General features: G+C 34.9%; 1 protein-coding gene and 1 non-coding gene across 2 annotated transcripts in view; both read left to right on the top strand.

Moving 5' to 3' along the window:
* The window catches only part of ARIH1 (ariadne RBR E3 ubiquitin protein ligase 1), a 117,941-nt gene that overhangs the window by 66,718 nt on the left and 34,729 nt on the right, over positions 1 to 16,494 (top strand). The window contains exons 3-5 of the mRNA XM_045531485.1: positions 3,273 to 3,417; positions 11,490 to 11,582; positions 12,058 to 12,113. Of these exons, the coding sequence (XP_045387441.1) occupies positions 3,273 to 3,417; positions 11,490 to 11,582; positions 12,058 to 12,113 (294 nt within the window). The remainder of the gene's footprint in view (positions 1 to 3,272; positions 3,418 to 11,489; positions 11,583 to 12,057; positions 12,114 to 16,494) is intronic.
* On the top strand, positions 4,671 to 4,811 carry LOC123631043. Its single transcript, XR_006732927.1, has one exon. It is a non-coding gene; the product is annotated as a U4 spliceosomal RNA (small nuclear RNA).

Here is a 16,494-nt window from a genome sequence, read left to right on the forward strand (position 1 = left end):
GAGTATTAAGTTATATAGGTAACTCCTAGTAAAACTAAACTAGATTTTAGTATCCTCTAAGCAACCATTTTGAGGTCAGGGGTGGACATAACTTACAGTAAATAAAAATGAACAAATTTTCAAATGTTACTTTTCTTGTACATGAAACTTAATTATGATGAAAGAAAAGGTTTCTCAACTTACTATGCCCAAGAATGAGTAGATTCTTATTCTTAGCTTCCCACTCTGTTTACCCGGTAGTATTTATTATAAGTTCTTTGGTGGCTTCTAGAATAGATCAGAAAGCTATAAACTCTAAGCAGGGTGCTGTTTACCTGCCTGCAGTCCCAGCTATTCAGGAGGCTGAGGTGGGAGGATTGCTTGAGCCCAAGAGTTCAAGGCTGTGGTATGCTATAATCACACGCGTGAATAGCCACTGTACTCCAGCCTGGGTAAATTAGTGAGACACTGTCTCTTAAAATAAATGGCTATAAACTTCAGTATGTGCCATCTTTAAAAAATACACTGAAAGCAAAGGAATTCAGATTGATAAAACCTTAAGGATACCTAAGAATAACCTTACTGAAAAATTTGCATGATCTGCGTAGTGAAAAGTTGTAAAACTATTGAGAAATAAGATAGGGTTTTGAATTAAATAAATGTAATAGAGTTAATTCTTCCTTCAATCAATATTCTTTTGCTATATTTGCAAGGAAAGTTCCAACAGGCTTTTTTTTAACTTTAACAAAATGATTATACATTAACTTGAAAAAATAAATATGGGAGAGTAGCCAAGAAAATTCTATAAAAGCATAATGATAAAGGGACCCTTATGAAATCTTGAAAATTTGTCAAATCTATAAGAGCAGGCAAATTAATGGAATAGAATGGAGAGTCTAGGAATAAACTTGTCTGAATGTTGAAAATTTGGTATATGGCAAAAAGATCCCTGGGGAAAGTTAGTTAGTCTTTAAGAAGAAATTGGATGCTTATAATAAAATGCCTCTAGACACTAAGGCTGCCAGAATAATAAAATAGTTCTCTATAAGGTTTACATTCTAGCAGAGAAAACAAAGTGGTGATTACAGAGTTAGCAATATGGTAAGTGCTGTGAAGAATACAAAGTTCCAGTTGAATGCAATTCAAGAAAAACTTAATTGGGGGTGAGGAGCTGTCAGAAAAGGCTTATATGAGGAAGTAAGGTTGAAGCTGAAACTTAAAGGTGGGAAAAAGTGTTTCGGACATACGGAACATCCTTTAGTAAATGGTTAGCTATTTGGATTGAAAGGAAACAGAATGCCAGCTTTACTCCTTACTATGCAAAAATAAATTCTAAGTGAATCAGCAGTATTAATAAAAGTAGATTAAAAGAAAGATCTGAATCATTAATGAATGTTTATAAAAACTGTTTGGGTATAGAGGTCTTTTAAAGCTTAGTATGAAATCCAGAAATCGCAATGGGATACATGATACATTTGCCTACATAAAAGTTAAAAGTGGTAATAAAACATTATGAAACAAGTTGAAAGGCAAGTCAGAGACAGGGAAAAGAGAGTTACTTTTCCTGTTTATATACCGAACTTTTATAAAATAATAGGGAATAAGATTTCCACAGAAAATTATGTTCATTCTCATTAACAAACAAAGAGAGACAAGTCTAGATATTTTTTCCCCTTCAGATGGGCCAAGATTTTAAACTAGGTTTGTTTGTATGTGGAACATCTGAATGTCCTTCAGTGTAACCTACAATGGAATATTATGCAAAAATGAAAAATAATGTAGATGTTTATTGTCAAAGATGTCTGTTCTTTTAAATGCTGTTTAGTGAAAAAAGGTTATACATCTGGAGTATGATGTTATTTATATGAAATTGTAGGCACATGTCTGTGTGGCTGTGTATGCATAGAATGCTGTCTAGAATATTAACTAAAGCATGAGGAGACATTAGTTACATGTTATCAAATTTTGGATTACAAAAGCTTGTCCATTTTTGTAAGCATGAATATTTTTTATAAAACAAGGGTGTTAATTTTGATTGATAATTTATTTTGTTGAAATATGCTGTGATCAAAGCATTTATAAAAAGATATTTAGTAGTCTTAGGATAGTGATATGGCTTGTTCTCATTTGGATGATTTTTTTCTGTGGTAAGTGGTACATCTGAATGTCCACTTATGGTAATATGGTAAGTGCTTTGACACAAAGCCTAAACTTGACCTTCATTAAAAATATTGGAACTCTCTGTGCCCGATGCATTGTCAAAAAAAAAAAAAAGCAGCTAAAAAAATATTTGGAATTTTCTTCTAAGTATTGTTTATTTTTTAAATTGAGAATCTCCTTTTTGTATGTAAAGAACATGGTAGTTATTGAAACCTAGGTTTTACCAGCTAAAAAGTAATTGACCAGATTCTGCATTAATATTTTTTTGGTTAGATTGATTCAAAGATTGAAAGTTTTTTTCATCTGTTGCTTTTCCCTTTAGAATATTAAAATAATTCAGGAGGCTAGGGACCATGTCTTATCTGAATCATTATCTTTAGAGGAGAAGGGGTTTGCGGTTTAATTAAAACTCTAGATAGTACTTGGCATAATATATTCTTGATGTCTTAGATATTGAATTACTTCTGTATGTTTAGGTACATAATTTATGAAAAGCTAATATATAGATAATTTATTTCATATAAAAATATTTTAAGATAAAACCTTTTTGTTTCTTCCTTCTTCCCCTTTCTCAGTAAATTAAAAAATATTTCAAAAGACTATTTAGAAAATAAGTCTATTATGTAGGATGAGACATGTAACATTTTCATTTTTTTATGATTTGTGGGGGGTAAAGTATGCTTTGTAAATGGTATATTAAAGCTAATATATTTAAACTGGTTTAACTACAGTTATTAATTAAATGAATTCATTGTATAAAATTCAACCTACTTAAAATGCATTAACTCTTCATAGATACCACTAGCAATAGTACAACTTTCATCCTTAAGTTTTAGTTGTAGTAATGTTAAAATACTAATACCTTAACTTCCCAGGACTCTTACTTCAAAACAAAGTTAAAAGAAAAAGAGCAAGAAAAACTCAGTCTACTTTCTCTCTCTCTCTCTCACACACACACACATTTCTATTAGCTACAATTTGTAGGCATACACCTATCGTTTCCTCTGAGCAAAAGGGTTATGATCTTGCTTTATTTTAATTCAGTTGCTTTTCCCTATAAAAAATCAGGTTTTTGGAGAGCTCTAACAGTGTGCTATTGCTGGGCTCTCATCCTTTCTGTTTAAATAATGCAGGTACTTTGATGGAAACCTGGAGAAGCTCTTTGCTGAGTGTCATGTAATTAATCCAAGTAAAAAGTCTCGAACACGCCAGATGAATACAAGGTCATCAGCACAGGATATGCCTTGTCAGATCTGCTACTTGAACTACCCTAACTCGGTGAGTATCTGGTAGTTTAAGGGTAGCACTGACTCTGTATTTCAGAGAGTAAATCAACTTTCATTAAATATCCAAAACAATTATAAAATGTCTTTAATACTATTTACCAGGAAACTTTCAGGATTCTTCAAAAGAAAAGATTTTCACTTATACAAATTCATTCTCGTGGGGATTTTTAAATATGGCAAGTAGGGACAGAGTTGGAATAAAACCAATAATAATAGGAATAGAACTGAATAATTGGTGTTAATTTCTTAAGTTTATATATCCCTCTTAAAAATTTATTGTACTGAGATGATTTACGTTAGTGTTTAGTAAAGAAGTTTTAGGCTTAAATAAACGTAATCTTCCTATGAAGGCTTTACTTTATTAGTCACCACAAGAAAATTATATTTGTGGCATTAAAGGTGTTAACTTGAAATTTAGCTCTTAAGATATTTCAAGATAGATAAGAAATAACTTAATTCTACATAATTTTAAGTATGTTCATATTGTCTGCTGTTTATTAAGAGATGGGGTCTCACTGTATTGTCCAGGCTGGAGTACAGTGGCTATTCACAGGTGCGATCATGCATACTACAGCTTGGAACTCCTGGGCTTAAGCAATCCTCTCATCTTAGCCTCCCAAATAGCTGGGACTACAGGCGTGCACCACTGTGCCTGGCTAGTATTATATTTATATTGAAGGTTTTTCATCGTTTATCTTAGTTTCATATGTATATCTCTTTGAAGGGAGCTAATAAGTTCACATGAATAAGTAATTAGAAAAGAAGTTTTAAAAGAAAAGTCAGTGCTCTTAGAGAAGTAGAATGATCAGTGAGTTAAAGAAATTTAGTAGGTAAAATGATGGACTGAATTTCCAGATTCTCAAGTTCTGATCATAGCTCTAACACTAAATATTTGGCTTTGGGGGTAGGTAAATAAATCATTTCATCTCACTGGGTTTTGGTTTATCCTTCAAATGAGTAAGCCTGTGAATTGTTACCATTTCCCTCTCCTTAAATCACAATCCTATCTTGAGTTTTTTTTTTTTTAAATCGGTACTGCTATTAAAATACATTAAATTTATGTTTTGATCATTTTATTATCTTTAACAGATTCTCTTTGCCAGTTGACTTACTAAGACACAAATCATTTGTCTCAGGTTATACAAGGTTTACTTATTCCTTGGCATTTTTCCTCCTACTCTGTTATAGCCAGTTCCTCCTTAATTTAAATCTGCACTCTAATTTGAGTACTGAAGCTTGCTGCCCAGCTTTGTGCAGTGGCAGTATCAGAGCCAATGAGGTTTATCTGAGGTACACTTGCTGCTAATTGAAAGCTTTTCCCAGTACTCTGCCATGACGACTTGCAATATAGTCAGCATTGGCAATTTTTGATAGTCTTTACAGAGACTGAATTTTTTTTTAAATAATGAAGCTAGGTGCTTACAGAGATGCACTGTAACTTTCTCAGTGCCCTTGGTGTTTTCTAACAGTCTCAACAAATTAGAATTGAAAATCATGACTGGAGAGTTAGAGTGTAGATGTTTGCTTTGTGCTTATGACTAATGATGGAGAACCTACTGTTCATTCAACACACCAGGTGTGAATTTCTAGGTTAGTTGGGCAGATAAATAAAGTAACATATTCAGAAAGAATGGTAAGTGGTTTTAGAGACAAACACAAGATAGGATATTGTGGGAACATGTTGGAGGGACACCTAACTCAGTTATTGATCAGGCAGTACTTCCCACGGAAACTGACTTCTGAACTAACCTCTGAAGGTATGGTAGTTAGGTAAACCAGGAAAATATAGCATGGAAGCCAAAGGAAAAGAGTGTACTTTGAAGAATTCTGGAATGGTAAACAGTGCTAAAATCTTTTTTTTTGGGCCGGGCGTGGTGGCTCACGCCTGTAATCCTAGCTCTGGGAGGCCGAGGCGGGTGGATCGCTCGAGGTCAGGAGTTCGAGACCAGCCTGAGCAAGAGTGAGACCCCGTCTCTACTAAAAATAGAAAGAAATTATCTGGCCAACTAAAAATATATATACAAAAAAAAAAAAAAAAATTAGCCGGGCATGGTGGCTCATGCCTGTAGTCCCAGCTACTCGGGAGGCTGAGGCAGTAGGATCGCTTAAGCCCAGGAGTCTGAGGTTGCTGTGAGCTAGGCTGATGCCACGGCACTCACTCTAGCCCGGGCAAGAAAGTGAGACCCTGTCTCAAAAAAAAAAAAAAAAAAAAAAAAAAAAATCTTTTTTTTTTTTTTTTTTTTTTTTTGAGACAGAGTCTCGCTCTGTTGCCCGGGCTAGAGTGCCATGGCGTCAGCCTAGCTCACAGCAACCTCAAACTCCTGGGCTTAAGCAATCCTTCTGCCTCAGCCTCCCTAGTAGTAGCTGGGACTACAGGCATGCGCCACCATGCCCGGCTAATTTTTTTCTATACATATTTTTAGCTGTCCAGATAATTTCTTTCTATTTTTTTTAGTAGAGATGTGGTCTCGCTCTTGCTCAGGCTGATCTCAAACTCCTGAGCTCAAACGATCCGCCCGCCTCGGCCTCCCAGAGTGCTAGGATTACAGGCGTGAGCCACCACGCCCGGCCATCAGTGCTAAAATCTTTAGCGAAAAGAATTGGAAAGTGAATTTGGAAAGAAATTATTTTAACTAGTGTGTTGGGATTGGAAACCAGACTGCCTGAACTGAAGAGTCTCATTGACTTGAAGGTGGAAAGGAAATAAAAGCAATAATGTACACAAATTACTCTTTTAAGAGAAATTTGGCTATGTAAGTGACAGGACAAGATAGCAAAAAGAACATCATAGGTTGGTAAGTAAAGAGTTATGGTAGGTGTGCTAATATGCATTATGAAAAATATAATCATGATGAAACTAGGACTTCTTTTTGCATAATTTTTAGACTGATATAGGATAATTCTAAAGTCACGTGAAATTCTTCATGAAGCTTTATTTTATTAATTAGATGAGTGATTTCTTATATTGTATAACTCCCGTGTTTCACTTGTACTACTCTCTTTGAACATTTATGCGTTTCTTTTGTTTACATATATCTTCCATTCCTTTATCCTCCTAGAAAGCAATTTTTGCTTTATACAGTGACACACAAATACAAATTTTTGAATAAATGCTTTTGATAGCTTAGTTTATAACATTTGGAAGTTAACTATCCTAGGTGGTCTCTCCTTTAAAAACAATTTCTTGAGACTTTGTAGCACTTTGTCAATTCATAGATTTCACCCCAATCTGCCCCCACCTTTGTGGCTAATTCAAAGGGGTTTTTTTTTTTTTTTTTGAACCCTGGCAGCAGTTACACACTTTATAATAATGTTTTGGATCAAGGTAACTTAAGATGTAGCTTTACTACTATCTCATTACTGCTAGGATGTAGCTTGGTTGGGGGCTGCAGTATCTCATTTTTATGAAGTAAATAATTTGTATTTTCTAATAATAAAATAAGTTAAATAGGTAAAATAGGTTAAATAGGTTGAAGATTGTAAGAGAGGGTGGTCCACCCTGCCATCCTTTATGCTGTCTTCTTTTTTAACCCATCCCATTTACACACAAGAGAACTCATGCCTAGATTTGCTTAGTTTTTTATAAACAAAGTGACTTCAACTTTAGAGATTATATGGACAACTTCTAATAGAAGAAAGATAATTCTTAATGTTCTTACTACTATTTGATAATAGTTGCTGTGTATATAAGGTGATGGAGATAAATGAAACCTTTAAGAGTATATATTCTTTTAGTTTCTTTAGGACCATTAATTTCTGTTGTAGATAATATTTCATGTATCTTTAATGTATTATTTCTTAATTGGATTTATTTATGATATAAACAGGGATAAATTTAGTGAATAGATAATCACTGAGATGGGAAAGCCCAGGGTGAGCAAGTAGGTGAGCACAAGCTAGTAAGGGTACACACATATCAAAGAAGGAGGAGGGAAAGCAAATAAGACAGACAGGAAGATATCCATGATAATGATACATCCCTCTCTGATCATAATGAATGTATCTTTAAACCACAGATTAGTTTTTGCTTTACCTTTAGACATGCATGTGTGATTTATTTTTCTGATTTATCTTGTTTAATGTTGTTACCTAATTAGAAAAGTTATTAAAAGAAGCCTTTAAAGAATAAGAAGCTTGCTTTTTACCTTTTTATCTTCTCTTATAATGAGCCCTAGACTAGAAGTCACAAATGTTGGGGACTTAAAGTGATCACTTAATAACTATAGTGACCCTTAATCTCTCAGTCTTAAGGATTCTTAAATTTGAAAAAAATAAGCACGTAAGCATGTGTATATGTTTATAACTTCTTAATAAAACATTTTAGAGGCATTGGTATGGTTACCGTATTTGTCTTTTACAGAATATGCCTCATACTGAAAATCAAACATTAGTGATCTGGTAACAAATTAGTGCCAAATCTCTTTCACCGATGGGAAGAAATGAGAGTAAACTCCTTTAAACTTGATAAATATTTTATTTGTCATTGTTTCTGTAAAACTAGTTACAGAACTCTGATACATTTCCTTTCATGGCTTCATCTATGCATTTTTTATATAGTTGATACGCTGTATATAAAATTTCTGTCTGAACTAGATATATGTACCTAATATTGTAAACAACATAAGAAATATTATAAGCATATTTCAAATAATAGCTACTTGGAAAATGTAATAGAATTTTTAAAAAAACCACTTATAAGAGCCACAAAAAGGAAAAAAAGAGGTAGAAATAAACTTGACAAGAAATGTGAAAGATCTATATGAAGAAACTGTTAAATGCTAAGATAAAAGGATGACTTGAGCATTTGAGATAGAATAGTCAGGAAAATATTTGGGGGGAAAAAGGGCCAGGTGCAAGTGACTCACGCCTATAATCCTAGCACTGTGGGGGGCTGAGGTTGGGAGGATAGCTTGAGCTCAGGAGTTCAAGATCAGCCTGAGCAAAAGCAAAAACCCCATCTCTACTAAAAAAAAAAAAAGAAAAGAAAAGAAAAATTAGCCAGGCACAGTGGTGCACACCTGTAGTCCCAGCTACTCGGGAAGCTGAGGCAGAGGATCACTTGAACCCAGGAGTTTGAAATTGCAGTGAGCTATCATGACACCACTGTATTCTAGCCGGGATGGCAGAGTAAGACTCTGTCTAAAAAAGAAAGAAAGGAAGGAGGGAGGGAAGGAAGAGAGGGAGGGAAGGAGAAGAAAGGAAAGAAAGTAAAAAGAATAGATAGGCAAGGAAGAAGACTAGTCCTATCAGGTAAGAGAATAGGCAGAGCAGTGCAACAGGATGGAGCCAAATATGCATGAGGAGAATTTAGTGTTGTTATAGAGTATGCATTTTATATAAGGTAGATTATTTAATACATGGTGTTGGAACAACTTGGTGTCCATCCGGAGTAGGAATTTAGATGCCTATCTAAGTCCTTCCATCAAATTAATTCAGAAGCCATAAATTAAAGACTGATACATTTCATTATATATAAATAAAGAGCATCTGCATGGCAACAAAACAGGAACATTCAAAATTGAAATTGAAAGAAAATATTTTCCATACTTTTAAAATGCCCAGTTTCCTAAATGAGTAAAAAGTCTCCTTAAGTCATTAAGAAAAAAACCCAATGGAAAAAATGGGCAAAATATCTGAAGAGAGTGCACAGAAAAAGAAATATACAGCCTTAAGTCTTTTTTCAAGTGTTAAAACTTCACTCATAATAAAAGAAATTCAAACCAAAACTGATGAAGTTAGTTCATTTTTCACCTATTAGATTGGCAAAGATCAAGGAGTTGGATAATTTACTCCTTGACATGAATGTGAAAAACAAAGCACTCTTGTGCAGTATAAATGGCTACAAACCCTTAGGAGGGAAACATGATAGTATTTATCAAATTGTAAATGTTATAATGTCACTTCTATAAATTTGTCCTAAAATAAATTCAGATGATCACAAAGATGTGTATATAGTCAATGTAGTAGTCTAGTAGTGACAAAAAGGCAGTCTAACTGTCCATTAATAGTAGACTTTTAAAATAAAATTGTGGTGCCTTCATATAGACTTTAAAAAGAGGCAAACTCAGGCCGGGCGCGGTGGCTCACACCTGTAATCCTAGCACTCTGGGAGGCCGAGGCGGGTGGATCGCTCGAGGTCAGGAGTTCGAGACCAGCCTGAGCAAGAGTGAGACCCTGTCTCTACCAAAAAAATGGAAAGAAATGATTTGGACAGCTAAAAATCTATATAGAAAAAATTAGCTGGGCATGGTGGCGCATGCCTGTAGTCCCAGCTACTCGGGAGGCTGAGGCAGTAGGATCGCTTAAGCCCAGGAGTCTGAGGTTGCTGTGAGCTAGGCTGATGCCACGGCACTCACTCTAGCCCGGGCAACAAAGCGAGACTCTGTCTCAAAAAAAAAAAAAAAAAAAAAAGAGGCAAACCCACGTGTACCAATATGGTACCACATCAGAAAGCTATTAAATTTTCTAAAACAAAACAAGACACAGAAGAGAGCACATGGTATTGCTACTCGTGTGTACATGTTATATGTTAGAACACCTCTAGAAGAGTATGTAAGAAATTGGAAATAGCGATTGCCTCTGCATAGAGAAAACGAAGGACAGGAATGTGAATGAGTGAGACTTATTTTTCATCATAAACTCATACTATTAAAAAATTGTTTTTAACCATGAGCCTATATGACTTATTCAATTAAAAATAAGTTAGTAATAAATATTATAAAATGTTCTTTAAGATAACCATATTTGAGTCATTTTAAAAATATAATCTTCCAGGTCCTCTAATATTTAAAGTAGTTGCTGAATATCACATTACAGAACATAGTGTACTTTATGTAACCATTCCTTGAGTTAATGGCATTTCAAATTATGTAAGTAATTAAGATTAGAGCAAAACATTACTGTCATTCTTAGCCATTCTGATTAAATCTTTATCATAAAATTTTTATTTATTTTCTAGGTTAGTTATATTCCATGCAGTTCTATGAAGTCCTGTATTTGCATGACATTTTTTAATAACAAGTTTATTGAGGTATAGTTCACATACTATCCAGTTCACCCATTTAAAGTATTTTTTAATGTATTCACAGAAGTTGTGCAACCAGTTAATTTTAGAACATTTTTACAACCCCCAAAAGAAACTCCATACCCTTTTACATTTGTTGCCACCCCCACCCCCAATTCCTCTGAAGCCCCCTCGCCCTAGGCAACCACTCATCTGTTTTCTTTTTCTTTGGATATGCCTATTCTGGACCTTTCACGTAAATGGAATCAAACAATATTCAATCTTTTGTGACTGGCTTCTTTCACTTAGCATAAGATTTTCAAAGTTCATCCACATTGTAGCATGTATCAGTACTTTATTCCTTTTTATGGTTGATTAATATTCCATTATATGGATTTTCCACATTTTATTTATCCATCCATTAGTTAATAGACATTTTGGCTATTCTGAATAATGCTCCTATGAACACTTGTGTACAAGTTTTTGTATGGATGTATATTTTCTTTTGAGTATATACCTAGGAGTAGAATTGCTGAGTCATATGGTAACTCTTTGTTTAATATTTTGAGAAACTGCCTGCTGTTTTTCAAAATTATTGTACCATTTTACATTCCCATCAACAATGTATGAAGGTTCCAGTTTTTCTACATCCTAGCCAATGCTTGTTATCATCTAGCTCTTTGATTATAACTTCCTAGTGAGTGCGAAGTGGTGTCTCATTGTGGTTTTGGTTTGCACTTCCATGATGGCTAATGATAATGGAGTGTCTTTTCATATGCTTATTGGCATATGATATATTCTTAATAAAAACTTGTTGCCTACCTTTCCTAAAATTTGTAAATATCTACCACAGATGCATTTCTCATTAATTAGGTGTTTTGTGTTCAGTGGATTTGCATGTCTAGGTTTCACCACCAAGAAGTTCATTTTAGGAGCCCATCTATTCATGTCAAATTGGACATTTTTGGGAATGTAACGTCACAGAGCTTTATTGAGTCACTGTGTATAGTGATTTTTCTGATAATGTCTTTGTTAAAGTTCATGTTTTACTTTTCTTGCAGTATTTCACTGGCCTTGAATGTGGACATAAGTTTTGTATGCAGTGCTGGAGCGAATATTTAACTACCAAAATAATGGAGGAAGGCATGGGGCAGGTAAAGATTCCAGGTTTTTTTTTCAGTTTTTGTTGAATTTCTTGTAATATTTAGACCTTTGTACAAATAAAATTAGGTAAAGCTTTCTAGATTACGAATCATACAGGAAACATTTCTCTAAATTAAAACAACTAAAAGATAACAAGCTTTTTTCTCTTTATAATGTGGCATTCCAGTTAAAGTTTTCTCAGTAAGCATCAATATTGGTATGTATCATGGTAAACTTGTTGAGCAATTTTGTCAGATAGCTTGCTTTGTCATTGAAGTTTGTATTGAAAAACCAATTACTCTGGTCAGCAGTTCTAGTTACTTTATGGTGATAAACACACTCACATACTTTCTTTAAATAGAAAGGAAAGGATTGAGATTCTGTAAACATTAAGGTATCCCTGGAATCTAGCAAAGTGCTTGGTGATGGTAAGCATTCATTAAATATTTGTTGAATGAAGACAGTTTAAATTTCAATATTTTTCAGACTATTTCGTGTCCTGCTCATGGTTGTGATATCTTAGTGGATGACAACACAGTTATGTAAGTATTTTTGATAGATTGTGCATGTTGAATATTGGTTAGTTGGTTAAACCAAATTAACTTTCACTCATTTTCTCAAAGGAGGTAAAACTTGTCGTAGTCTAAGGAGACTTTCTAATCTACATTCCTTTGTTGTAGCCTGCTTGTAACTTGGTTAAATGCCACTCACTGTTCTTATAAACTTGGCAATACATGATAGCTAGGTTTTGGTAAACCTTGGAATTGGAGAATAGGAGGACATGTCAGTGTGTCAGTTAAAGGCCTGAATGATCCACAAACAAATTGTTTAGTACTGGATAATTGCCTATATAGAAAGGTATGTCTGTGTTTAATCCCTGGGATTTGAAGGTAATAAAAGTAAAAGCAGCCATGGGCTTTAATGAATAAATATCTTAACCTAAATAATAAAGCCATAAATTGACTTGGCCAGGGCAGTTTATAAAGTTCACTGATTCCACTTTCTTATCCTCAGTCTACTTTGGTATATTTGGAACATGTTTACTGTTGTTATCTGCTCTTGGTTCTATTTTTCAGTGAATCTTGTTTCAATTACTGTTTTAAGCTAGCAAAAATAAGCCATGTATCATCTCAAAGTACCACAATTCTTCCAATTATCTTTATGCTGTCCCGTGATGCTCTCTGATTCCTTGTATTCTTTCATCAATACATCAGTTTCATCAGTACAGATTCATCAATACATTTCATCAATAATAGGTCACTATATCCTTTCATCCATTCTGCAGACATTTACCAGGAGCCTCCTTACTAGCACATATGCACTGGATAGCAAAAAATTAAGATGCAGTATTCCTTCTCTCCCCTAAAAGGTTCACAATATTAAATAACAACAATATAAGAGTTTAAGTTTTGTATATAAAGGTTTGTGTGTATATATATTGTTAGAAAGAAGCAAATTATTCCATCTGAAGAGTTTAAAAAGACTTTACCAAGGGAATAACATAAAAAGAGTAAAAAGGGATGTTCAGAGTGTGAAGAGTAATACTGGTTAAATAAAGAATGTCATTGTCCTGAACTTCTCTATTAAGTATTTTGCAGTGGCTAGAGCACAGACTAGGAGGTGATCAGAGAGAAGGATGAAGAGTGTTTGACAGTTTATAATGTTTTGTCATAGAAGCTTTTAAGACTGTGATAATGAGATTTTGATTTTAGAAATACGGCTTTGGTGGTATCGTGGAGGATGGTTTAGAGTGGGGAGGCATTTGAGCAGTGAGACTTAGTTTAGAAGGCTATTGTTGTAGTCTGTGTTAAAGATGTTAGCGGGGCAGTTGGGATTCTAATGGGGAGCCAGTAGAAACAACAGAATTTAGAGACAGATTGGTTGTGGGGTATGAAAAAACTGCAGCATGAATCTACAATTTTTCATTCGATCCATTAGATAGAAACTAGTAACCTTCAGTTTGGAATTCAGTAACAGTTGAAGTAATGGGAGAGGAAGCCATCAATCTTAGAAAGAATGTAAAATGAGAAAAGAAAAACTGACATCTTAGAGACTAATAGTTAAAGGGAAATTAGAAGAAAAGGAGGAGTCAGTGAAAGGTATTTAGGTGATACTTTAAGAGAATATTATAGGAGCCAAGAGATTAGAAAATGTTGACAAGATAAGTCACTAATGATGTCACTTCCTGCGGAGATGTGAAAGAACATTGAAAAGACACCATTGGATTTTCCCATTATAAAAGCAACTGTACTAGAATGGTGAAAGTAGAAAAAAGATTGTGATGAGTTCAGATGTCAATGGAAAATGGAGAACAGTATGGTAGTTTAGGGCATGTTCTTGATTATACCTTCAATGGATTGCATATTGACTTATGTCATCTTAGATACTTAGAACATCTTTCTAAATCACAGAAAGTGATTTGAGTTGAGCTCATGGTTTAACAACTTCTACAGATTACTCAGGTGTTCTTAGGACATTGTCCTGACAGTGTGGTAAACATTATTTTTTCAACTGTACACAATGAAGCCGCAAGTTTCCTGTACTTCAGGAGCTCTGCTGGGGGACTCTTTCCTCTGATTTCAATCAGAGGAACTTATTTTCATATCTGTCTTATATAAGATAGATATGAAAATCTATAGATTTCTGGGTAAGGTTTTATTTTGGGGAAAACTAGATGGGAAATGGACAAAATATTTGCAACACAAATTATTTTCCTTGATACCGTGGTGCTTTTACAAATCAGTAGAAAGAAGATAATCCTATATATAGGACATGAACAAGCAGCTCATAGTGAAAGAAATTTAAATGGCCATAAATATAAGCTGTCAGGCCTAATTAAATATAAATCAAAATTAGATACTCTAAAAAATTTTTTATTGGTAAAGATTAAAGAATTTGGTAATGTCTAATATGAGTGAGTGTAATGTTAGTGAGACTATAGTACAACGGGGAGTATAAACTGTTGCAAGCTTTTTGGAATGCAATTTGGCAGTTTATAAAAATTTATATGCTCTTTGGCCTTTCCTCCAATAGTTCAGCATCTTGCATATTCATAGTGCTAATACCTAACTCACTGTCTTTTCTCTTTTCCAAGGCCTGTTGTTATTCAAAGTAATTTCAACACGCATGTATATAGTCCCAGGTATAATCCCCAAGGCCAACAGCCTCAGCATCACCTAGGAACTTGTTAAGAGTGTACATTCTCAGGCACCATCCCAGACTTCCTGAGTTAGAAACTTTGGAGCTGGAGCCCGGCAGTCTGAACAACAAGCTCTCCTGGTGTGATTTTGATGCACTTGAGAGCCATTGCTATAGCCTTTCATTTCCCTGATCTAATTTCCAGTAAAATCCTCTTGACCCAAGCTTCCCACTCACATGGCTACCACCCTAGGCCTACTCCAGCTCTATTCCAATTGACTTTGCAAAATCATCTTTTTTCTGCCTGTTCCTAAAATATTGCTCCTTGGGGTTCTATCCAACCCCCTATTTCTTTTCACTTTATACACTTTCCCTAGGCATGCCTTAGAAATCCCCAAGTTCAGATCTCTCTTTTGAGCTTAGGACCTGTATATCCCACTACCTATCAAATATCTCCATGTGTAAGTACTTGTGTGTGTGTGTGTGTGTGTGTGTGTGTGTGTGTGTGTGTACGTATGTTTATATTTATATATATATGTGTGTATATATATCAATCTTATCCAGTCCTCACCACCACCACCAAACTCACTCATTCTTCTTGTTTCTCAGTATCAAAGAATGGCACCACTAGGTGGTTTTTGTTTTGTTTTGTTTTGTTTTGTTTTGAGACAGAGTCTCACTCTGTTGCCCGAGCTAGAGTGCTGTGGAATCAGCCTAGCTCACAGCAACCTCAAACTCCTGGGCTCAAGTGATCCTGCTGCCTCAGCCTCCTGAGTAGCTGGGACTACAGGCATGCGCCACCATGCCTGCTAATTTTTCTATATATATTTTTAGCTGTCCATATAATTTCTTTCTATTTTTAGTAGAGATGGGGTCTTGCTCTTGCTCAGGCTGGTCTTGGACTCCCGAGCTCAAACAATCCGCCTGCCTCCACCTCCCAGAGTGCTAGGATTACAGGCGTGAGCCACCACACCCGGCCACCATTAGGTGTTAAACACTTACCTGAATTGAAAACCTTGATGATATCTCTGATTCAGTTTTCTCCTGCATCTCCCAAAGTCACCCTTACACCAAATTCTGTCAGTTCCATATCCTAATTACCCTTAAATCCATCCATTTTTCTCTATTCTTACTGCAATTAACCTGATCCAGGCCATCATCTTCTCTTACCTGGAAATCTGCAACTGGCTTCTAAGTAAATTCTTATATCTGGGAGTTTCATCATCTCTCAGTTCTTGACAAATGGTTTCCATTGTCCTACATTGCTCACCTTTGCAGCCTCATTTTCTGCTTTGTCTTTTCTCACATTCTCTGTTCTAACCATGTAGAACTTGGTTTCTTGAAAGTATTGTGCGTTTATTTGCATTCGGTTTGGTTTGAGTTTTGTTTACTTTTTTCTCTACTGCCTTCTCGCTTTCTCACATAAAACACTTCTTGTTTTACTCTTGAATTCTCTTAACCTATTTCATCGTCTTAGTCATTCTCAGTTTAGATTGTAACTTCAGTTTGGGTAGACATCCTTTGAGCTCCAGAGTCCCCCCATGTTTCTCTTACTATTCACTTTTGTAATTGTCTTTATTCTTATCTGTATTGTTTCTTAAGCTATAAGCTGTATGATCTCAGGTACCCTAATTTTTTAATATATTGTTTGAATTCTTTGCTTATTTCCATTCAGGATGTGTGGGTCTAACCTTGGAAATACTACAAGGAAAGTATTTATTCACTGACCACCACTCTGTGGTTCTTAGACTCTTAAAGTCTTAATAGTGGTAATTGAATGGATTT

This window comes from Lemur catta, chromosome 1 (assembly GCF_020740605.2).
Source record: "Lemur catta isolate mLemCat1 chromosome 1, mLemCat1.pri, whole genome shotgun sequence".
NCBI lineage: Eukaryota > Metazoa > Chordata > Mammalia > Primates > Lemuridae > Lemur > Lemur catta.